This window comes from Cololabis saira, chromosome 8, assembly GCF_033807715.1.
Source record: "Cololabis saira isolate AMF1-May2022 chromosome 8, fColSai1.1, whole genome shotgun sequence".
Classification (NCBI taxonomy): Eukaryota; Metazoa; Chordata; class Actinopteri; order Beloniformes; family Belonidae; genus Cololabis; species Cololabis saira.
The window spans coordinates 48,709,195-48,733,878 of NC_084594.1; the positions used below are offsets into that span (position 1 = coordinate 48,709,195).

Below are 24,684 nucleotides of genomic sequence, written 5' to 3' on the forward strand. Positions count from 1 at the left end.
ATTTGATAGTTCTCCAAAAGTCACCAAATTTTGCATGCAAGGCAGGCTTGTCGATAAATTTGATATTTCATGGTTTGCATTAATGGGCGTGGCCTAACGGCTCAACAGCGCCCCCTAGAATACTTTTCTCTGCCATAACTTTTGAATGGTTTGACATAGGAAGTTGTGGGTGGTGTCATGGGACTCTGTAATGAGTCCTTAAGCTTCGTTGGCCTTAATTAGCCCCGCCCCTTCTTCTGATTGGTTGTCCCTTTTTTCTGCTATAACTTTGTAATGGTTTGACTCCCGCTTCCTGATTCAAACGTCTGCCGGCCCCGCCCCCCAACCAATCAGTGGCGAGTAGGGTGATGACGGCCCCGCCCCCCGACTAATAAGTGGCGAGTAGGGTGATGACGGCCCCGCCCCCCGACCAATCAGCTGTTGTAATGTGGTGACGTTAGAAATAGTCCCGTGCTCAGCCCGGTTAGAACCTCGGTAGAATGGTTACAGAAAAAGCAATAATAAAATAGTAGTGTTTTACTAATATTTATACCTTACAAATATTTAAAAAATTAGTAAAAAAAAGTTCCAGACATTATATCGCTATCTTGGTCTCTCCTATGCCAGTAAGTCAAAGTGAGGTATCAGCTAAGATATAGCTCAACCAGATCATTGCAGTCTTTGGTGCCGGTGGTCGGGAGTTCGAGCCTGGCAGTATGCTGCAAATTTTGTGTTTTTTTTACATCAAGATGTGTGTCTCTTTCCTGCGACGACGCACATTACTTTTCTCTTTCAAAAGTGTTACCGTGGCGACGCTAGACGTGAAAAAGCACTCGTCCCCTTCATCTGATTGGTCCATATTTGATAGTTCTCCAAAAGTCACCAAATTTTGCATGCAAGGCAGGCTTGGCGATAAATTTGATATTTCATGGTTTGCATTAATGGGCGTGGCCTAACGGCTCAACAGCGCCCCCTAGAATACTTTTCTCTGCCATAACTTTTGAATGGTTTGACATAGGAAGTTGTGGGTGGTGTCATGGGACTCTGTAATGAGTCCTTGACCTTCATTGGCCTGAATTAGCCCCGCCCCTTCCTCTGATTGGTTGTTCCTTTTTTCTGCTATAACTTTTGAATGGTTTGACATAGAGAGTCGTGGGTGGTGTAATTTCTGATATGCTTATGGGGGGCGGTGTACGTGAGTGCGAGGGCCCGTTCATCGCTGCTTGCAGCTTTAATTAGGGCCCGAGCACCTTCAGTGCGAAGGCCCTATTGTATCTGTAGGAATTTTTCTTTCTTTCTTTCTTTCTTTCTTTCTTCTGACGAAAGGAGGGCCTTTTTGCCCCCCTAAACGTGCCCAAAAAGTCACCAAATTTTGCATGCAAGTCAGGCCTGGCGAAAAATTTGATATTTAATGGTTTACATTAATGGGCGTGCCAAAATGGCTCAACAGCGCCCCCTTGAAAACTTTGTGCCTCAAGCCCCACAATACGGTTTGACGTACATGCACGAAAATCGCTACACACCTGTATCAGTACACAACTTAAAGAAAAGTCTCTTGGCGACATGGCCGAAACCGAACAGGAAGTCGGCCATTTTGAATTAATCGTGTCACTTTGGCGCAATTTATGCCATTCCTTGGGCAGTTAATACTGCCCGAACCGTAATGTGCCCCCAAGTGTGTTATACATCAAAATGTGCGTCTCCATCCTGCGACAACACGCATTACTTTTCTCTTTCAAAAGCGTTACCGTGGCGACGCTAGACGCCAAAAAGCGCGCCCACCCTTCATCTGATTCGTTCAGACAGAAAAAACTTTGCGCCTCAAGCCCCATAATACGGTTTGACGTACATGAACGAAAATCGGTACACACCTGTATCATGTCGCAACTTAAAGAAAAGTCTCTTGGCGCTATGGCCGAAACTGAACAGGAAGTCGGCCATTTGAACATTCTGAATTAATCACGTAATTTTGGAGCAATATATGCCATTCCTTCGAGACTTAATACGGCCCGAACCGTAACGTGCACCCAGGTGTGTTATACATCAAAATATGCGTCTCCATCCTGCGACTACGCGTATTACTTTTCTCTTTCAAAAGTGTTACCGTGGCGACGCTAGATGCCAAAAAGCGCGCCCCCCTTTCATCTGATTGGTCCATATTTGATAGTTCCCCAAAAGGCACCAAATTTGGCATGCAAGCCAGGCCTGGCGATAAATTTGATATTTCATGGTTTGCATTAATGGGCGTGGCAAAATGGCTCAACAGCGCCACCTGGAAAACTTTTCTCTGCCGTAACTTTTGAATGGTATGACATAAAGAGTCATGGGTGGTGTCATGGGACTCGGTATTGAGTCCTTGACCATAATTAGTGAAAATTAGCCCCACCCCTTCTTTTGATTGGTTGTCCCTATTTCCTGCTATAACTTTTGAATGGTTTGACATAGAGAGTCGTGGGTGGTGTCATCAGACTCTGTATGGAGTCCTTGACCTTCATTGGCTTGAATTAGCCCCGCCCCTTCTTCTGATTGGTTGTCCCTTTTTTCTGCTATAACTTTTGAATGGTTTGACATAGGAAGTCGTGGGTGGTGTCATGTCTGATATGCTTATGGGGGGCGGTGGCTGTGAGTGCGAGGGCCCGTTCATCGCTGCTTGCAGCTTTAATTTTTCTTTTTCTTCTGACGAAAGGACGGCCTTTTTGCCCCCCTAAACGTGCCCAAAAAGTCACCAAATTTTGCATGCAAGTCAGGCCTGGCGAAAAATTTGATATTTAATGGTTTACATTAATGGGCGTGGCAAAATGGCTCAACAGCGCCCCCCAGAAAACTTTGTGACTCAAGCCCCACAATACGGTTTGACGTACATGCACGAAAATCGCTACACACCTGTATCAGAACACAACTTAAAGAAAAGTCTCTTGGCGACATGGCCGAAACCGAACAGGAAGTGAGCCATTTTGAATTAATCGTGTCACTTTGGCGCAATTTATGCCATTCCTTCGGCAGTTAATACGGCCCGAACCGTAACGTGCACCCAGGTGTGTTATACATCAAAATGTGCGTCTACATCCTGCGACAACACGCATTACTTTTCTCTTTCAAAAGCGTTACCGTGGCGACGCTAGACGCCAAAAAGCGCGCCCACCCTTCATCTGGTTGGTTCAGACCGAAAAAACTTTGCGCCTCAAGTCCCAGAATACGGTGTGACGTACATGAACGAAAATCGGTACACACCTGTATCATGTGGCAACTTAAAGAAAAGTCTCTTGGCGCCATGGCCGAAAACGAACAGGAAGTCGGCCATTTTAAACATTCTGAATTAATCGTGTAATTTTGGAGCAATATGAGCCATTCCTTCGAGAATTAATACGGCCCGAACCGTAATGTGCACCCAGGTGTGTTATACATCAAAATGTGCGTCTCTATCCTGCGACTACGCGCATTACTTTTCTCTTTCAAAAGTGTTACCGTGGCGACGCTAGACGCAAAAAAGTGCGCGTCCCCTTCATCTGATTGGTCCATATTTGATAGTTCTCCAAAAGTCACCAAATTTTACATGCAAGCCAGGCTTGGCGATAAATTTGATATTTCATGGTTTGCATTAATGGGCGTGGCCTAACGGCTCAACAGCGCCCCCTAGAATACTTTTTTCTGCCATAACTTTTGAATGGTTTGACATAAAGAGTCGTGGGTGGTGTCATGGGACTCGGTATAGAGTCCTTGACCATAATTGGTGAAAATTAGCCCCGCCCCTTCTTCTGATTGGTTGTCCCTATTTCCTGCTATAACATTTGAATGTTTTGACATAGAGAGTCGTGGGTGGTGTCATGGGACTCTGTAATGAGTCCTTGAGCTTCGTTGGCCTGAATTAGCCCCGCCCCTTCTTCTGATTGGTTGTCCCTTTTTTCTGCTATAACTTTTGAATGGTTTGACCTAGGAAGTCGTGGGTGGTGTCATTTCTGATATGCTTATGGGGGGCGGTGGCCGTTAGTGCGAGGGCCCGTTCATCGCTGCTTGCAGCTTTAATTTTCCTTTACTATTTAAATCTGAGAAAATACCACCAAATTGAATATTTTTCCTGGCCTCAACTTCTGACGACAACCTCTGAGGTGTCTCAAACTCACCGTTGGTGAATTTTCCTTATTTCCCCCCACTTGCTTTTTTTCTTCGAGTGGTTTGAAAGAATCCTATATTCATTATCATTTTCAAATTGGATATGTCTCTTAGAGCGGAGACAGGGCCTATTATTATTTCACATTGATTGGGAAGTTCAAACAAACAAAATCCATAATGAGCTTTTTCTCAAACTTTAATGTACGAACGAACATCATCCAGCAAAACCTTGCCTGTTGCTGCTGTTTTTCATGTCTGATCTCCCAACATAATACTATAATAATATAACTAGGCAGTGTCCTCTGCTGGTCACATTAGGTATCACAGCTTATTATGGCCTGAATTAGCCCCGCCCCTTCTTCTGATTGGTTGTCCCGATTTTCTGCCATAACTTTTGAATGGTTTGACATAGAGAGTCGTGGGTGGTGTCTTGGGGCGGTGGCCGTGAGTGCGAGGGCCCGTTCATCGCTGCTTGCAGCTTTAATTTCTATCTTTTATTGTGAAATTTTTGCAGTTAATCCAACCAGACTGGACTCACTTCGAGCTGTGTGGAGTCAGGACTTTGGGACCCCTATCACTGATGATCAGTGGGATCATATGGTAGATCTGGTACACACGTCTTCTATATGTGTAAGACACTGTCTACTTCAATGCGAAATCCTACATAGGAGCCACTACACCAATGCAAGATTAGCAAAGATTTACCCAGATAGGGCTGACTCCTGTAACAGTATGTTTTGGTCATGTCCGAAATTGTCTTTATTTTGGTTGGAGTTGTTTGACACGCTGGAGAGGGTTTTGGGTAGCACAATCGACCCCGACGCCCTCACTGCCCTCTTTGGAGTACCACGACACACCAGGATGCCTAAAGGCGCTGACACACCAAGCCGAAAACCTTTTCAGCCGATTCGACATGTTGAATCGGCGTCGGCCGTCGGTCAAACAGCTCACTCTGTGATTGGCTGTTCAGGTAGCGAATCAGTGCACGAGAAGAGAAATGGAAGTGACGAAAGTAAACAAACGGCGAAGGATAAGAGGACCATGGTCCATGGATGTATTATATTAGAAGAGGACACACAGGCTGTATCAGAATTCGGATCCCCAACCTGGGCTCAGTTTATCCAAATAACGCCTGTTAAGAAATTTGATCCGATGTTTCGGGGATCAGAAGAGCCGCCGGCCCCGGGCGCACCAGCAGCTCACGGCCAGCGACGTGATCGCTGGGTCAAGCTGCCGTCGTCCTGGGGAGAAACCTGCAGCTCTTTGGAGCATTACCGCCGGCTGAAATAAATCATTTAGGAAGATAAATGTTGGTTTGATAGATGAAATCTAACAGTTGTAGCTGCCACATTAGTTTGTCTGAATATAAAGTGAAGCTTCATGTTTTTACTAGATAGAAGTAAAAAAAGAAAACACTTCACTTTATATTCAGACAAAACTACAAACTACAGACAAAACAAAGCTACAACTGTCAGGTAATTATATATATATATATATATATATATATATATATATATATATATATATATATATATATATATATATATATATAATCTCCAGTACTCAAGTTGTAAAAGAAAATCCGGGGGGATGGTGGATTTTATCATATGAGGACAGATAATTTGTGCTGATTACAAATAATATAATATACTACAAATAATAGCAGTGACCAAAGCACTTGCAGAAATACTGCAGAACTGACATAGCAACAGTTAAATGCATCACTGGAAAAAACAACCATTTTCACCTGTTTCAAGTAGATTTTCACTTAAAATAAGTAGAAACATCTGCATGTGGAACAATATTTTATTGCTTGTAATGAGAAGATAAATCTTGTCCCATTGGCAGATTTTTCTACTTATTTCAAGTGAAAATTTACTTGAAACAGGTGAAAATTGTCAAATAAGTTATTTTTCTGGTGTTATTTTTCTCGTGATGACTAAATGTTGAAATAGCAGTAAAACCACATTCATTGATGAAATGACATAAGGGATGGAAAGGGGGGATGATTTTGACAGTTTTTATTTCAGGGGGGATGCCATCCCCCCTCATCTCGAGTACTGTGTGTGTGTTTATGTATGTATATATATATATATATATATATATATATATATATATATATATATATGCTGCACTGTCGGTACATCAAAGCTGTCACAATTTTAATAAATGTATATAAAATGAACATATCAGTCTATTGAATTTCATTTTATTATTAACAAAGTTCTTCTGTCGAGTCGCTCTCTCTGTGGCTCCTATTTCAGTTCCCGGACAACTTCTCTGTCAAAACACAGCAATGAATAGTTGTTATTTCATGAAAATACAACGAACTCCCGATATATAACGTTGTCATAACACTTAAATCACTTATTTACCTAGTAAGCACGCTAAGATAACTAACAAAAACCTAACATACTATTAAAAACCTAACTTTTAGGGCAGCATTTGGCCGCCACTGAAGAGGCTTTGCATGTTTTGTATTGCATTTGTTTTCTATATAAAGCTTTGAAAAAAAAAGGGCTTCCCCGAGCTTCCGGTTTTCCCTTGTTTTTGAGTGAATACAGACTACCGCTGCCTGCTGGTATGGAGGGGAATTACCTCTCACGCATGCGCAGAACGTACGTGCTAGTCAGGCCGTCGGGTGTCGTCTTTGCAGTGTGTTCAAAGAGCCGACACAGCCCGACACAGCCCGACGCGAGCCGACACAGCAGTCGGCAGAGAGCGGGGGAAGTCGGGTTGGTGTGTCAAGGCCTTAACACTGCGAAACGAGTTATAGCCTTCACAACTTTACTTGCTAGAAGGCTCATCCTCCTCAAATGGACGCATATGCTTCCCCCTACGCACAATAGGTGGATACATGAAATCCTATACTGCATTAAACTAGAGAAGATTAGGTTCTCCCGTCGGGGTTCCTTGGAAGCCTTTAACAAAACTAAGGACTAATTAAAAAAGCTGTGAGCAGAATATCACCCCCCCCCCCCAACCCACCCACCCTCCCCGAGTCAATGAGTGTGTTTGCATGTATGTGTATTTGTGTATTTGTGTATATATGTAATGTGCGTGTCTGGGATGGAATATCGCTCATTTATCCCCCCTTTTTATTTATCTTTTCTCAAGTGGAATCTGAATCCAACTTTAATGCCAATTGTACAACGATAATACTTTGAGTTCTCATGTGTTATTCTGTTGCGCTTTGTTTTGTTTTCTGTCCTCCGTTTGTATGTCTATTTGTTTTTGTGGCAGAGTGGAGGAGCTGCAGCCACTCAGGCTGACGGGACACAGGTGTGTCCCATCAGCCTCTCCACTCTGCCAGCCTTGATAAGGAGGACTGGGAGACTGCAGCTGGGTCAGACTGAAGCTGAAGCTGCTGGCGTGAGGTGCTTGTACACTGTGAGTTTGCTGTATTAAATAAAAGGGTTCTTCACAAAGCTCCGTGTCTCTCCATCCTGTCGGTCGGGCCCCCGTGGCACTCACACTGCTACACTCCCCCAACGCCAAACTCGAGCCGGGGTCCCTCCGGCCGAGCATACTCCCCCCCCCGCCCCCTCGGAGCGGGAGAGGAACCCTCCGGGCTTCCTGGTCGGGTGGTCGCCCCCGGCGTCGGCCTGAGCAGTGGAACGGTCGGGGTGGTCGCCCCCGGCGTCGGCCCGACCAGCGCAACGGTCGGGGGGGGCGACCCCGGCGTCGGCCCGGTCGCCGTGGACAACGCTCTTCTGGCTGGGCCCGTGGTGGCCTCGGGCCACACGGTGCGCCCCGGACCGCCTCCTCCGTGGCGTAGTCCTGCGCCAGCTGCCAGTCCGCCTCCGGGACCGCCTCCTCCTCCGCAACGCAGCCCTGCTCTGGCTGGTGGTCCGCCTCCGTCCCCGCCGTCGCTGATGGCGGCTGCGCCTCCGCAGCCGCCTCCCCAGCCAACTCCGCCTCCGTCTCCCCCTCCGTCTCCGTCTCCGCCGCTGACTCCATCCCCGGAGCCGTCGCTTGGCGGCCCGCAGCTTCTGCCTCCCGGCCTCTCAGCTGCGGCGCCGCCAGCTCCTCCCGCGTTGCTGCGGCGGCCCTCAGACGGGGTGCAGGGGCGGTGGGTCGCCCCGCGGCCACCAGGGCTTCTATGGCGGCCAGCTGCCGCTCACCCTGGTCCCGGAAGGCGGCCGCCATGCCCGCCATGGCCCGGGCGAGCGCGTCCAGGGCCCGCTCCGTGCCTCTCCTCCCATCGGGCCCCACGTTGGGCGCCAGTGTAGCACGGTGAGTGCCACGGGGCCCGACCGACAGGATGGAGAGACACGGAGCTTTGTGAAGAACCCTTTTATTTACCCAGTTTCACCAACACAGTGCAGAAGCACCTTCACAGCAGCTCCCCAGCCCCTTTCTGCTGTGCAGCTATGCCTTATGAAGGCTGGCAGAGTGGAGAGGCTGATTGGGCCCACCTGTGCCCTAATCAGCCTGAGTGGCTGCAGCTCCTCCACCCTGCCACAGTTTTCCTTTGTCATGTATTTAAAAAAAAAAAACGCAGACCACCCACCTCCCCAATTGTGTAATCTATGTTCCTGTCCTCCTGTCCTTCGGGGAGGCCATGGAGGAAGACTTTCGGTCGGCCTCGAGGAAATTCTAGAGGACGGTTCGGCGCCTCAGAAGGGGGAAGCAGTACTCTGTCGGCACCGTTTATGGTGTGGGTGGGGAGCTGTTGACCTCGACTGGGGACATCGTAGGACGGTGGAAGAAATACTTCGAGGATCTCCTCAACCCGACTGACATGCCTTCCATTGAGGAAGCAGAGAGTGGGGACTCTGGGGCGTGCTCATCCATCACCCAAGCCGAGGTCACGGCCGTGGAACACTGGACCAGCGGATCGGTGCAGCATCCGCAGTTATGCAGTCGATGTACCGGACCGTCATGGTGAAAAAGGAGCTGAGTCGAAAGGCGAAGCTCTCGATTTAACGGTCAATCTACGCAGCTACCCTCACCTATGGTCATGAACTTTGGGTAGTGACCGAAAGGACAAGATCACGGATTCAAGGGGCCGAGATGAGTTTCCTCCGCAGGGTGGCTGGACGCTCCCTTAGAGATGGGATGAGGAGTTCGGTCACCCGGGAGGAGCTCGGAGTCGAGCCGCTGCTCCTTCACATTGAGAGGAGTCAGCTGAGGTGGCTTGGGCATCTGTATCGGATCCTCCTGGACGCCTCCCTAGGGAGGTGTTCCAGGCATGTCCCTCCTCCCTAGGGAGGTGTTCCAGGCATGTCCGTCCTCCCTAGGGAGGTGTTCCAGGCATGTCCCTCCGGGAGGAGACCCCGGGGAAGACCCAGGTCACGCTGGAGAGACTATGTCTCTCGGCTGGCCTGGGAACGCCTCGGACTCCCCTCGGAGGAGCTGGAGGAAGTGTCTGGAGGAAGAGCTGGAGGAAGAGCTGGAGGAAGTGTCTGGGGTGAAGGAAGTCTGGGCATCTCTGCTGAGGCTGCTGCCCCCGCGACCCGGGAACGGATAAGCGGCGGACGATGGATGAAACGCAGACCACTGTAACCCTGCATTGGTAAATGGCAAATGGCTTACACTTATATAGCGCTTTCCAGCTGTACTCCTACAGCCCCAAAGCGCTTTACACTGCAGACATTCACTCACACACGCACACATTCACACACCGGTTGTCGGCGGAGCTGCCATACACAACGGCGCTGGCCTGACAACTGGGAGCAACCGGGGGATTCAGTGTCTTGCCCAAGGACACTTTGGTGGACACAGGAGGAACTAGGGTTCGAACCACTGACCATCAGGTTCATGGGTGAACGCTCTACCAACTGAGCCACCTTCCCCTCATTCACACTGAAAGCGTCAAAAATCTCCTGATGTCAGCATCGTGCTGCTTGGTGTGTTCACACTGAAAGCTGCATGTACTGTCGATGGCTGCAGTGGGCAGGGCTAAAGCTGCGCTGCAGAACTGGAGGGAACAGTGTATATAGTCTACACATATAGCGTGTACACCTATTTCACCATAGATCACACGTCGGGACGCCTTCTTTATATTTTAGCGTTATTTCCGAGAGTGAGTTTGATGCTCCTTAACAAGTTTGGTCCTGGATCAACATCAACTGTCAGCGAGCCCTTGCTCTTGGTGAAGCTGCAGTCTGTCTGTGGTGAACACTGATACACAGGGTCGGCGGGTTTGGTCATGATGTTTAAACTGTGTTTTGTGATTAATAAGCACGGTTTTTAATTATTTTTCGTTGGATCAATGTAGCAAATAAAATAGTTCGGACTATCTAGCTCCTCAACCATCAGTTACGTGTTTCATGTGATCAGTTCAGGTAAAAAACAGCAGTCAAATCAGCAAAAATGTCAGTTTGCTGGATGAAATATATTAATTAATAACTGATAAAATAAGTTTGTTAGTGCACAGCTCTGCTCATGTGTGCATGTGACTGAGTGTACGTTTGTGTGTACACGAAAGTACAATCTGCATTGAGGCTTCTCGCGTCGGGAATCCCGGTCTGTGATTGGACGCTGCCTCGGCGTCGCTGCCGCTCATTTGCATAAAGTTCAGATTTTTTAACTTCAAATTGATGCCCTGCTCCGGCCGCTCCCGACGCCTCCGCTGTCTCCGCTGCTCTCGCTGCTCCCGCTGCCTCTCAACGCGCGTTTTCATAGAAAATGAATGGCAGCCGGCTGCCTATGTGACACTTTCAGTGTGAACGCAGGGTTAGTACCACCTGTGAACTTGTATCATCTCACCTGTGAAATCCTAATAAACAAAGTTGGAAAAATAAATAAATAAAATGGCTTAGCTCTGGAATATTTGCATGACCCAATCAGTGGTGTAGCCACCAAAAATTTGATGCATTTTTTTTGTTTTTTTGGTATAGTCTTACTAACATGTTGTATTCTAAATCTAGGCTATTAGTATGTAATCATGATGTTCAAAATAATTAAAAATAAAAAATGATTTGAAGTGTGCATTTTCTGTATTTAACAGCGTTTGTGTGTAATGTATATGATTAATAACAGCAGCACGTCATTATAGGCGCCGCTCTGCTCCTTCACCCCCCCCCCCCCAAAATTAGTGCAGGCAGACATGGCAAGTCACCACAGAGAGGAATGTGGAACAGAGGGGAAGATGAGGGAGAAGAACAGAGAGGTGCAGATGATGTTGATGAAGAGGAGCTGGAACACAGAGAGGTGCAGAGGAGAGAGCCGGGACAAGGCCTTAGATCTATCTGAATGGCCTTCACTGCACGAAATGAGGGACTCATTGAGACAGTACATAGTTGAGAATGGCCCACAGAAATGTTGTGATGGGCCATATCCAAGATCAGATAAGAGTAAAATGTGTTTTTCCAAAGTCTTTTCGTGTACTGTCCAATGGAGAGAAAGTGGAGCGGGATTGGTTATTGTACTCAAAAAAGTACTAACAGAGTTTATTGTTTTGCATGTAAACTTTTTGGTGAAGCTAGTTGCTGACACACGCCTTTTGGTGAGGTTTGGTGTCTTTCAAAAATACTGAAGCATCAGGAAACCGGTGGTTATCACATAAATGCATATATTATGTTATGTGGAAAGAATTGGTATCTCGCTTACGCCTAGGTATAACTATTGTTAGTGAATTGCAGAGAGCCATGGCCACTGAAAAGGCACCCTGGAGAAGTGTGTTGACTCGAGTGATAGACTGCTCCTTGCAGAAAGAAACTTGCCACTGAGGCGACTATTTGGCTTAAGGTTGGCCTGATGGTTTTATAATAAAACCATCAGGCCAACCTTAAGCCAAATAGTTGTGTTCTGCCTCTGGTTAAATAGCTTTGTTGATCATGCGTAACGTGGATACGTTATGGCTCTGAGTGCATGAGTGTTATATTTCACTATGTTTGTTTCATTGGGCAGCAATTTGTGTGTGTGGTTATGTTTTTGTGATGTTTTTTTTTAGGACATGCATAAAGTGTGGTTATTATTATGGGCATGCCAAGTAGTGGCATGACCATATTGCAATCGTCCAGAATGGCCCAAAGGGAAATGTTGCTAGCATTTTGCTAACAAGCAAAAGTCGCAAAAGTCCCACTGCGCACCAGCGGGTGTACAGCATGACCCCACTCGGATGTGGAAAAAAAAATCCCCAAAAACTAAAACACGGCCGGAAAAACGAGGAAAAACATGAAAATGAAGGCGATATATTTGTATGTAGAAAAGGTTTGCCTTTTCTTATTCTTATTCCGCACTTTTTTTCGTCCGTTAATGCGGCCCGAACCGGAACGTGCACCCATGCATGGCATACATCGTTGGATGCGTCTCCATCATGCCTCGATGGGCATTACTTTTCTCCGTAATAGGGGTTACCGTGGCAACGCTAGTTGCCAAAAAGCAAAAAAAAAGGCGAAAATTCAGACGTTTATTGCTCGGCCGAACTTTATCGTAGAGACATCGTTCAAACTTTCAAACACTCAGCCCGATTGTCCCTAACCGACCGTACAACCTTATTATGCCAAGTATTACAGTTTTACATTACAGTTTGTGATATTGACCTTTCATTTTTTTTTTTTTTCCGTTTGAATTTGGACGCTTGTTGCTAGGCAACAGGTTATCGTAAAGACATCGTACAAATGTTTCCCAACTCGGCACGCTGTGGACTTTAACATATTCAAATTTCATGAAGCTGCGATTTAAGGAAATTTTATGTCAAAATCCATGCCAAATGGCCCCATTCATTCGGATGGGTTTTTTTACCATGGTGAAAAAAAAAACCTATCCATTAACGTAGCCTGAACCGGAACATGCACCCATGCATGGCATACATCCTTAGATGCGTCTCTATCGTGCCTCGATGGGCATTACTTTTCTCAGTCAAAAGTGTTACCATGGCAACGCTAGATGCCAAAAAAGCAAAAAAAAAGGCGAAAATTCGGACGCTTATTGCTCGGCCAAACTTTATCGTAGACACATCGTTCAAACTTTCAAACACTCGGCCCGATCGACACTAACGGACCGTACAAGCTCATTATGCCAATTATTACAGTTTTTGCGATATTGACCTTTCATTTTTTTTTTAATTTCCGTTTGAATTTGGACGCTTATTGCTAGGCGACAGATTATCGTAGAGACATCGTACAAATGTTCCCCGACTCGGCACGCTGTGGCCTTCAACGTATTCAAATTTCATGAAACTGGGATTTAAGGAAATTTTATGTCAAAATCCATGCCAAATGGCCCCATTCATTCGGATGGTGTTTTTTACCACAGTGAAAAAAAAACCCATCCGTTAACATAGCCTGAACCGGAACGTGCACCCATGCATGGCATACATCGTTGGATGCGTCTCCATGTTGCCTCGATGGGCATTACTTTTTTCAGTCAAAAGTGTCACCGTGGGGGGCGCTAGACGCCAAAAAGCGCACCCCATTATAAACTATTGGGAGCACAGGAATGAATGCAATACAACCGTAAACACCTCAAACTTATAGAACCACCCCGAACACAAACACTACAGCCCCAAACCAAAGCAGCGAGAGGGGACGAATGGGCGGTAGGGCATGCCCATATCAAAATTTCGTGAAATTTTCTAGTATTACTTATTATTATATTATATATATTATTATACTTATTATATATTGAGAGCACACTCAACATGTGGATATGTTTTGCACTGTTAATAATGTTGTATATACATGCTTTTGAATGTTTGTGGAGGTGTAACATCTAGTTTTGTTGAAAAAAAATTTGGCACACCCAGTCTTTGCTGGTGCACACCCAAAGTCTCTTTTCTGGCTACGCCACTGGACCCAATAGTACCTTATGTTTCGAATAGAGCTCTTCGTTCTCAGAGTGTAGGTTTAATCGAGTATCCAAATGTAGATTTGGAGGACGGCCCTTCTGCTATCAGGTAACATTACTATGTAACAAACTAAAAAGTTGGAGGCTGACACCGCCTCCACCTTTAAAACCAAACTTAAAACGTTTCTGTTTAGTAAAGTGTATAGTCCGTGTAAACTAGTGACCTACTGACATCCTGCCCTACACTCCTGTCCTCTGACCACCTCAGTGTCTGCTGTCTACATATGTTTCTATAGTCATCCCTGTAGTGCACCAACTAACTATTGTGTCTCCTCTCTCTGTCTGTTCTCTCTTTTCCTGCTCTGCCCAGTCTGGCCTCCGGCAGGAGGGTCCCCCTTATAGTCCAGGTCCTGGTCCACGTTTCTTCCCCCCTAAAGGGGAGTTTTTCTTGCCACTGTTTGGTTTAGGGTTTTTTTCCCCACTAGGACCTTTTACCTGCCATTGTTTATGTAAAAATTGTGTAATAGATTGTGTAATATATGCTATATACTAGGGGTGTAACAATATATTGTGCCACGAAATTTCGCGATACAAAAACGCCACGAAACGTGTCGTGGAGGTGACAAACTGTATCGCGATATTGGGTTATTAATATTAATCTATTGTTTTGACTAGAAACGCGCATCCGACCACGCGTGGCGACCGCGCCTCAACCCGCGGACCAAGATCCTACTACGCTCAGAAGAAAGTAGTACCTTTTTGCGGTCCCGATCACGGGACTCTTGGGGGGGTTTGAGCTCTGAACTTTTAAGTCTGGTGTAGAGTTAAGCCTTACCTTATTAAATTAAATTAAATTAGTTCGGGTCGTGAGTAGGATAAACATGGGAAAACTTCTTCCGAGTTGGAGTGTACTTTAATGTCCCTCAACAGTGTAGGATTTTAGAACATCAACACAGCACCTAGTGCCGTACTGTGGCATATCACTCCGCCCAATCTAAAACATACTAATCACTACAGATAAACTGACTAGTGTAATTATAGTCCCTGATTTACATCAGAATATAAAGAATATATTTATAAAATAATGAACCCTGAATTACCAAAATAACCTTCTTAACAAAAATAAATCTCCTCTTACACTTATAAGGTGAGCATGAATCAATCTTTTTATGATGTAAAATTGTATGTAATTATTTACTTTTATTTATTTATTTAATTTTAGTTGTTAAATTTCTGGAAAAGAAAAAAGTCAAATCATACATGAGAGAAACTATTCAGTTTGTGGCAAGATATTTTTACTTGTATGAAACTGAAGATGCATAATGCAAACCTGACATTTACTTTTAGTTCAGTTTGTGGAAAATGGTTTGCCTGGCTTTCTCTTTAAAACTTAAACAGTTATAAAGCATTACAAACTGTAACAATAGGGCAAATGCACCGTATTGTTTTGTATTTTGTGTTTTTCAAATAAAATACATTTTTTTCCAGTCATATGTTCCTCATGCAAGGTTGTTAAAAAAATACTGCTATAATATCGTATCGTTATCGTGACCTCAATATCGTGTATCGTACCGTATCATGAGATTAGTGTATCGTTACACCCCTACTATTAGGGTTGTCCCGATCAGGATTTTTTAGCTCCCGATCCGATCCGATCACTTGAGTTTGAGTATCTGCCGATCCCGATTTTTCCCGATCCGATCACTTTTTTTTGCTCCCGATACATTTCCGATACTTTTTCCCAATCAGATACATTTTGGCAAAGAATTAAGTAAAAAAGTAAAGTAAAAAAAAGTTAAGTAAATTAAGTAAAAAACTGTATTGTCCATTCTCTCCAACATGGACATATTTTTGTTTTTTCACTGACTGCATCATTGGATCAAAACAAAGCTTATCAGCTCTGGTGCCACAAAATGTAGAAACATGAAATTGTAAACTAAAACAAAAAGTTCAGAATAGTAAAATAACAAAAATAAATCAATTTCACTTCAAAAGGAGGTAGTTTACTTACGAGGTTTAAAAGTTGAATGACATCCAGTCAAACTCACAATCAATAAGAAAATGAAAATACATTTTGGCTTAACCGTAGTGCAGAATTCTCAACAGCATGAAATGAATAGCAGCAGATATTAATTGTGGCTGTTATAGTTTTCTGTCACTGTGTTGTGCTGATGTCACGCAGAGCGTAGGAACCAATTGTGGTTGTTCAGACACGGACCCTTTAGACCGTAACACCAGCCTGCAAAATAGCAGTCCGTCATCCCTGTGTTGTTACCGAGTCAATAAAGTGGACCAAAAGATGATTTACGAGTGACGGATAATCATTTACATAACACTACAGTCACTTTTCTCCGACAGCTTTTCTTTGTTTTTAAAACTTTCAGACCGTTTATCTGAGCGTAGCCTAGCTGCTGTTAGCTCTCTGTTAGCCACGCTTCCTTCCCCACCAGCACAAACGATTCTTCAGCCGCCGGCGCTGCCCAAAATCTTACAATAAACACACATCAACTGTCTGTATTGTTAAATGCAATTATAAAATGATTAAATAATTAATATATGTTAAAACATAGGCACAGAGCAATAAGCAAACAAATAAGACGAACTGGCCTGGAGCTGCTGGAGCCGCTCTGAGCTGCAGCTGGGGCTCAGAGCAGAGCCGCCTGGCTCTTCTGGCCGCTGCGCCGACTCCGCGCTCCCAGCGCTACCGGGTCGCGGAGTCGGAAACCAGCCGGCCGAGCCATAACAGTATGTCCCGATACTTTTTTGGCCGATCCCGATCTTTTGAAAATGACGTGATCGGGCCCGATCGATCAGCCACCCGATTGATCGGGACAACACTACCTACTATATACCGTATTTTCTGGACTATAAGCCGCACCTGCATACAAGCAGCATCCGCTCTATTTAAAAAAAAAAAGATATGCAAACCGCAGATATTTATGTTGTTAGATTAGATATTTACTACATGTATAGAAGGATTTTGAACTGTAAATTATGTACATGTTTGTACCTAAATAGATCCTTTCCTAACAGTGTCTTTTAACACGGCAGCAACTTTGCTGATTAAAACAGGACAGAACCAAGAGAAAATAACCAGTATTTATTTATCTATTTATCTGTTTGAAATCTGCTTCTACCTACTTCTATCTGCTAAAGAAGAAGTAGCGTATTCTTCTTTGCATTTATTTTGTCTTAGTTTTGATTCTAATTCTGGTTAGAGCGCCCCCTAGTGGTGGAAGAAAAATCCACAGAATAAAACCTTTGTATAAGCTGCATGGTTGAAAACCTATGAAAACAGTAGCGGCTTATAGTCCAGAAAATACGGTAAATAAAATTGAATTTAATAACTAATGGAAGATATTTACCAATTCCCATCATTACTACAAAGAATTGGGAAATATAAATAGAAAGTTGTTTATCCAAGCATCCTGAAGGGTGTACAGTAATTTTCCTGAATGGATTCTATTTCTGTTTAGTTGTTGGATGCAACTTGAACCTTCAGATCGATTTATAACAAAATGCTGATTTACATTCACATTGCTGGGAGGCAAATACACTATTCTTTACATAAGCATAGGTGGTAAGTTAAATAAAAAAAAAAAGTATTCCATTTGAACACAAAAATTTGCAAAAGTGCAGACAAATTGAGCCACTTACTCAAGAACATCCCGGTTGAACTCTTTTTGCCGGTTACCCAGGAACTGGCCAATCATCTGCCTACTCAAGCCTTTCCTCTGGAGCAGAAAATCGGCCACACCCGTTGGGGTGTCTGGAACAAAGTTTTGTTCTATCAGATAATGGATGCCTTTTTCTGGTTCCCTAGAGACACGGGAAAGATAGAGATTAAGTGCAACCATGACGAACAAACAAGGAAGTAGTTAAGACAAATCCCAGTCTGATCATCCACTGTACTTTTGCCCCTAACCAAATGTGTCCTATGAGGCAGGAAGAGAGGGAGGGATGGGATGGGATGAGAGCTGAGATTGGAGAGGAGGGAGCTACTTTTTCCATGGTGGGAGTCATGTATAAATAAAAAAGGAATGTAATGGCTGATTCTAAGAAGAAAAAAAAAATCACAATCAGGTCTGATTAAATGGGATCACCCAGCCTGAGATGAACCATTCAGTAGAATGACATCCAGGTTCAATGATAGAGATGTTTTAAAATCACTTCATAAAACAGTCTTCATACAACATGTTGGTCTTTTCAGCAATTGTTGGCTCTAGTTCATTAATGAATCCAGAAGGGTGTACGTACTTGTTGAAGAAGTTTAGACCAATGCGGTAGTGTCGCTTGCGAATGATGTCATTGGTGAAAGCAGGTGAGTCCCAGCTGTTAGGAGTTTCTTTGTGGTATGTCTTTTTGCTGAGCTCCTGCTCCCTCAGGCTGTACCTAGACGAAGACTCTGAGCTACAGTCGATCGAGTCTGATGTGCTGTCGACACTGTCAGATAAATCAGACTCTGACTTGCTCCGTGGGTTTACTGTACCATTGATATCCACGTAGGACTCTAGTCGGGGATGATGGTGAGAGAAATCTTCTTCTCTCGGGGGCCTCCACGGTGGCAGGCTCTGGCCGATGTGTTTGGGGCTCATGTGCTGGTTGCTGGGGCTCCAAGAGCTGTGGTCAGACTGATTCCTCAGCTGCACCGAACTGTCACAGGGAGGTTCTATGGTCAATAAGGGAAGGTGGTCAACACGCAGACGCTGTTCCCATCTTTCTAAGGAAGGTGTGCTGTGGTAGCTAGTGTCAGGGTCCCATATTTCATCTTTATGAGCCATTAACCAGTAGTCCTGGGGGGAATTGAGGGAAAGCTTGCTCACGTCCAATTCTGTGATGGAGTGCCGGTCCACGGGCAGGGGAGGTGATAATTCTTCTTCGTCAATGTAAAGTACGACCCCACTGTAAGATCTTGTCATCTCCTCCCCTTTACAGTTTTCAGGAGTGCTGTGGGAAGGTTTCACGTGGCAGGTGAGCTCCCTGCCTATCTCCAATTGGCCTCTCCCTGGCTGTGGCTGACAGTCTTTATCAAGTACGCTGTGGCAGTTTATTGTGTCATCTATTGATTCGGCCAGAGATTTGACCTGCCTGGAGAAGGCATCCTCTAAATCTGTAAGGGCATCTTTGAAGTTGCTGTGTGTTGTGTGGGCCTGCATGCCCCTTTCCTCACCATGTTCTGACTTCACCAGCGCATCAACTTCAGAGTCATCATCAGTTAGTGAGACCTGCTTTTCATATTCTTCAAAGGAAAACTGCATTCTCATATCGGAAAGAACAATCCTTCTGCACATAGGGTTCTCCGACATAGAACTCCTAAAACATTCAATGTTCTTGTTCATCTGATACTGACGAAAGGCTGTCTGGATGGTGCGAGCAGCATGCCGGGTAATGAAACGGCCACCATATTTACGCTCTAGCATTTCCCCCTGCAAGAATGTGGAAAAAAAAGAAGCTGTTGTGAAGGTCCAAAAGAAGCACATGGTATGGACTGTACATACACATATTTGAGGGGGAACACTGTTTAACTAATAAGCTCTTACTGCCTGAATACTTTGAATCAGAATTCTTGAAAACAAATATACATGAAAGAAATAGGTTTTGTGTTGCCATGGTGACAAGCCCCATAGGAATGAATAGGGCCATCTTTGCTGTGTAACCTTTTACTTTCTTCTTCAGTTTCTCAAAAACTACAATAGCTAGCATAATGGAGCTTAAATATGTTGTAGTCCAAAGGGTCCGGAGTCTTTTAACATTTGAATTATGTCTCTACAATAACATGTTGCCGAGCATGTCAATCCAGTAGCTTTAACGGATGAAAAAAAGTGTGGAAGAAGCGGAAGAAAAGGGAAAACGATACTGGACACTAATATATTGCCTGCACTAATTGTTTTTTCCTCATTCTTTCAGGTGTATTTTTTGGGGTGGTAGGGTCGGGGGGTTGGTGAGAGTGGCCGTTTTAAAGTGACACAACAGGAGTTTAAAGTTAAGATATCAGTTTTATTTTAATTTGAATGTTGATTTTATTATTTTAGGAAGTGTAATCTACATTTTGTGGTCTTCTGTTCCTACTATTGACAACACCCCCCCCAGGGAACCCTCTTAACAAAAAAAACAAAAAAAAAATGTAATTCTCAACTAACCAAACGTGCAACCGGAATGAAAAGCAAACATATGGCTCTTTTCCACTAGAGGCACTACTCAGCGTGCCTCTACTCACCACACCCCCGTCTTGCACTTCTCCACTACAGGCCGAGGCGGGTGGAGCCGTGCAGAGTAGGTACTTTTTCTGTACCAACGCTGCCGAGTTTCTAAGAGTGCTGAGTCGACCCTGGATCTGACGTCATCACAATACAGGCCACTGATTGGTCGGGGGGCGGAGCCGTCAGACGTTTGAATCAGGAAGCGGGAGTCAGCGCAGGGGCGACTCGCGGCAATTTTATTCAACAGGCAATGGCAGCGCAAACGTCTGTTTCATGATCCAACTCTGAGGTGCAGATGTTCATAAACCTGGTGGCTGACGAGAGAATTAAAAAGGGATCTAGACGGGTGATAAGGAACGATCAGATCCACCAGGAGCTCTGTTTTACTCTCAGCCGCTCGCAGCTCCAGCTGATTTCTCATCAGCGCACACAAACAAACGTGTTGCGCACGAGTACGTCACAGCAGCTTCACCCCAACCCGCCCACTTCTCACCCCAAACCGCCCACTTCTCACCCCAGCCCGCCCACTTCACCCCAACCCGCCCACTTCACCCCAACCTGCCCACTTCACCCCAACCTGCCCACTTCACCCCAGCCCACCCACTTCTCACCCCAACCCGCCCACTTCTCACCCCAACCCGCCCACTTCTCACCTGGCTTTGGAAAAACAAACGAGGGCGAGGCGTGCCGAGTGGAGGCGCGCTGAGTAGGTACTAGTGGAAAAGTGCCAATAGTGTGTAGATTTCTAGAAAATTTTAAAAATTGTTGAGCCAGCTACAGTTTTGCTATCGATTCGTTTGTTTGTTTTTTAATTTAAAAATGTATACAGTGGGGAGAACAAGTATTTGATACACTGCCAATTTTGCAGGTTTTCCCACTTGCAAAGCATGTAGAAGTCTGTAATTTTTATCATAGGTACTCTTCAACTGTGAGTGATGGAATCTAAAAAAGAAATCCAGAAAATCACATTGTATGATTTTTAAGTAATTAATTTGCATTTTATTACATGACATAAGTATTTGATACATCAGAAAAACAGAACTTAATATTTGGTACAGAAACCTTTGTTTGCAATTACAGAGATCAGACGTTTCCTGTAGTTCTTGACCAGGTTTGCACACACTGCAGCAGGGATTTTGGCCCACTCCTCCATACAGATCTTCTCCAGATCCTTCAGGTTTCGGGGCTGTTGCTGGGCAATACGGACTTTCAGCTCCCTCCAAAGATTTTCTATTGGGTTCAGGTCTGGAGACTGGCTAGGCCACTCCAGGACCTTGAAATGCTTCTTACGGAGCCACTCCTTAGTTGTCCTGGCTGTGTGTTTCGGGTCGTTGTCATGCTGGAAGACCCAGCCACGACCCATCTTCAATGCTCTTACTGAGGGAAGGAGGTTGTTGGCCAAGATCTCGCGATACATGGCCCCATCCATCCTCCCCTCAATACAGTGCAGTCGTCCTGTCCCCTTTGCAGAAAAGCATCCCCAAAGAATGATGTTTCCACCTCCATGCTTCACGGTTGGGATGGTGTTCTTGGGGTTGTACTCATCCTTCTTCTTCCTCTAAACATGGCAAATGGAGTTTAGACCAAAAAGCTCTATTTTAGTCTCATCAGACCACATGACCTTCTCCCATTCCTCCTCTGGATCATCCAGATGGTCATTGGCAAACTTCAGACGGGCCTTGACATGCACTGGCTTCAGCAGGGGGACCTTGCGTGCGCTGCAGGATTTTAATCCATGACGGCGTAGTGTGTTACTAATGGTTTTCTTTGAGACTGTGGTCCCAGCTCTTTTCAGGTCATTGACCAGGTCCTGCCGTGTAGTTCTGGGCTGATCCCTCACCTTCCTCATGATCATTGATGCCCCACGAGGTGAGATTTTGCATGGAGCCCCAGACCGAGGGAGAGTGACCGTCATCTTGAACTTCTTCCATTTTCTAACAATTGCACCAACAGTTGTTGCCTTCTCACCAAGCTGCTTGCCTATTGTCCTGTAGCCCATCCCAGCCTTGTGCAGGTCTACAATTTTATCCCTGATGTCCTTACACCGCTCTCTGGTCTTGGCCATTGTGGAGAGGTTGGAGTTTGTTTGATTGAGTGTGTGGACAGGTGTCTTCTATACAGGTAACGAGTTCAAACAGGTGCAGTTAATACAGGTAATGAGTGGAGAACAGGAGGGCTTCTTAAAGAAGAACTAACAGGTCTGTGAGAGCCAGAAGTCTTACTGGTTGACAGGTGATCAAATACTTATGTCATGCAATAAAATGCAAATTAATTACTTAAAAAATCATACAATGTGATTTTCTGGATTTTTTTTTTTAGATTCTGTCACTCACAGTTGAAGAGTACCTATGATAAAAATGACAGACTTCTACATGCTTTGCAAGTGGGAAAACCTGCAAAATCGGCAGTGTATCAAATACTTGTTCTCCCCACTGTATTAAGGTTTATGAAAAATATTGCTTAAAGCATAACCAAAGTCTCTGTCATAGGTATAAAAGACCTAAATGGTAGTGTGTGTACCTGCTTGTCGTGTTGGTCAGATGAGAGCTCATAGCTGTCAGACAGTAACCAGGATCTCTTGATAACCTCTTCCTCTGCCTGTTTACGGAGAACAGACTGAGGGTGCTGAAGCTTGGGCCTGCGGGCCCGAGAGTGGCGGGGCAGGTAGAGCTCACGGTCCAGGTGGGCGGGTCTGGGTCCACTGCTGTCCGTCACTGGGATGCAACTGTAACTGCCACTGAGAACCATAGATGTGCCCACCTCACCGCCCGGGGCATCATCTTCCACACTGGGATGTACAAGCACAAAAAAACAGGCTTCCTTCATCTGCTGATTCACTAGCTGAAACCATACGTGGCTTTATGTGTCAGCATGGGGCATATGAAAGAAGTTAACTTTGACACTTCCGGGAGGGAATAAACATGAGAGAGACCATTTATAGCAGCAGTGTAAGTACATTCTCTGTAAAAACAACCTCATACTATTCTGAAGGGCCATAAAAATGAAATGTGTTGAGTAGAAGAGATGAATGAATCACAATTTCTCATCAGCCAGAAAAAAAGTAAACAAATACTGAAATTACTAAAGTTCAATATTAGCTAAATGTGTGTCTAACATAAGGTGGCGGAGGGGGGGAGATACTTTTCTATATCACTCTTACGGCACAGAATTATAGTTATTATGGTGTAATGTGTTAAAGGGGACATATTATGAAAAACAGGTTTTTTCTTGTTTTAACATATATAAAGTGGTCTCCCCTCACCCTGCCAGCAGAGGGGAGACAAAATCCCATGAATTTCTGCAAGGTCTCTGACCCCCGCCCAACAGAATCCCCCAGTGTTACGTGATTTTTTTTGAGCCGATTAGAATCTGCTCCCGTCGTGAGTCACGACAGGAGCAGATTTCCATAGGTTCAGCCTCCGCTGCTGAAACCACGCCCACAACCAGCTCTCTCCGCCGGCTGTAGCTCTGCCATTGTTTAGAAGCGGTGGCTGTTTGAACAGCGAGGTAGAGTAGAAATGAGATTTTGCATCGACACTTACCTTACTTACTTACTACAGAACTACAGATGATCCACCATCTGTTCTCCAAGCTATTTATTAAATAAATGGTCTCTGCTCTTGACCACCGTTTGCTGCGTTACACCGACGCAGCCCTATGCCGTCTCGTTAACCGAGAAGGAGACGCGCCTGCCGGGGAAGCTGCGCCGCGGAGACGCAGCTTCCCCGGCAGCTCCGTGGCGGGACACGGGGGCTCGTTAACCGAGAAGCAGACGCGCCTGCCGGGGAAGCGCTTCCCCGGAAGGCGCAGATGATCTACAGGTTTGGAATGCTTATGAATGTGATCGAAAACGCAGATCTTCAGTTATGTGTGGAAGGGTTTTTTTTTTTTTTAAATGATGTAATGTGGATACAAATTATTTTATAAACGGAGGGGGTAAATATTCGGTTTTAAAAATACCCGGCTACGTGTGGACGGGGTCTAAGATCCGTTTACACCGTGTAACTGAATGCGAGCGTCCTACTATCACGTGTGACATCGGACGCTCTCTGTCCCCGCTGAAACCGTTAAACTCGCGGCCAGTTAGGACAGTCAATACAAAAAAAATAAAGCAATGGATTTTATTTTGTCACAGAAGCTCCCTGGCATGGGACATGCAGCCGGCTGCTCTTCTGGCCGGAGCGAGGCTTATTCTCCTCCCCTGCTACACGTCATTCAAGCAGCCAATCAGCACAGAGCCTCATTATCATAGCCCCCCCTTCCCTTAGAATGAAGCACAGAAAAAGGGGTTAGAAGCGGTAAAACTATAGACATGGCCCACAGGCTGAATTTCTGATTTATGTAGAAAAAACAAGCTTTAGATTGTTTTTAAGACATTCAAGGCCTGTTTAAAATATACATTAAATGCCATAATATGTTCCCTTTAATGAAAACTATACATCTCTGTGACAGAAAATTAGATTTCTTCACACAGAAATAGAATTGGATGCCAATATAAGCAGACATGGGCATGGGCAATTCAATTAAATACATTACATTTCTATTAAGCATGTAAAAAGAAAGAACAGAAATAAAACAAAATAAATCTCTTAAAAGACTAAAAGACATTTATAACATTTAACCTATTTAATTCCTTCATAAAGTGCACCAATCAATT

General features: G+C 44.9%; 1 protein-coding gene across 5 annotated transcripts in view; it reads right to left on the minus strand.

The window, feature by feature from the left end:
* iqsec1b (IQ motif and Sec7 domain ArfGEF 1b) overlaps nt 1-24,684 on the minus strand; it is a 106,391-nt gene that overhangs the window by 73,751 nt on the left and 7,956 nt on the right. For 4 of the 5 annotated variants that reach the window (XR_009783002.1, XM_061728186.1, XM_061728187.1 and 1 more), the window contains exons 2-4: nt 22,548-22,815; nt 18,085-19,253; nt 17,485-17,646 (exon numbers count right to left, since the gene is read on the minus strand). Coding sequence is in view for 4 of the 5 variants with exons in the window: in XM_061728186.1 (XP_061584170.1) it covers nt 17,485-17,646; nt 18,085-19,253; nt 22,548-22,815 (1,599 nt within the window). In the remaining variant the exon portion in view is untranslated. The remainder of the gene's footprint in view (nt 1-17,484; nt 17,647-18,084; nt 19,254-22,547; nt 22,816-24,684) is intronic. The other variant, XM_061728188.1, reaches the window with a different exon arrangement.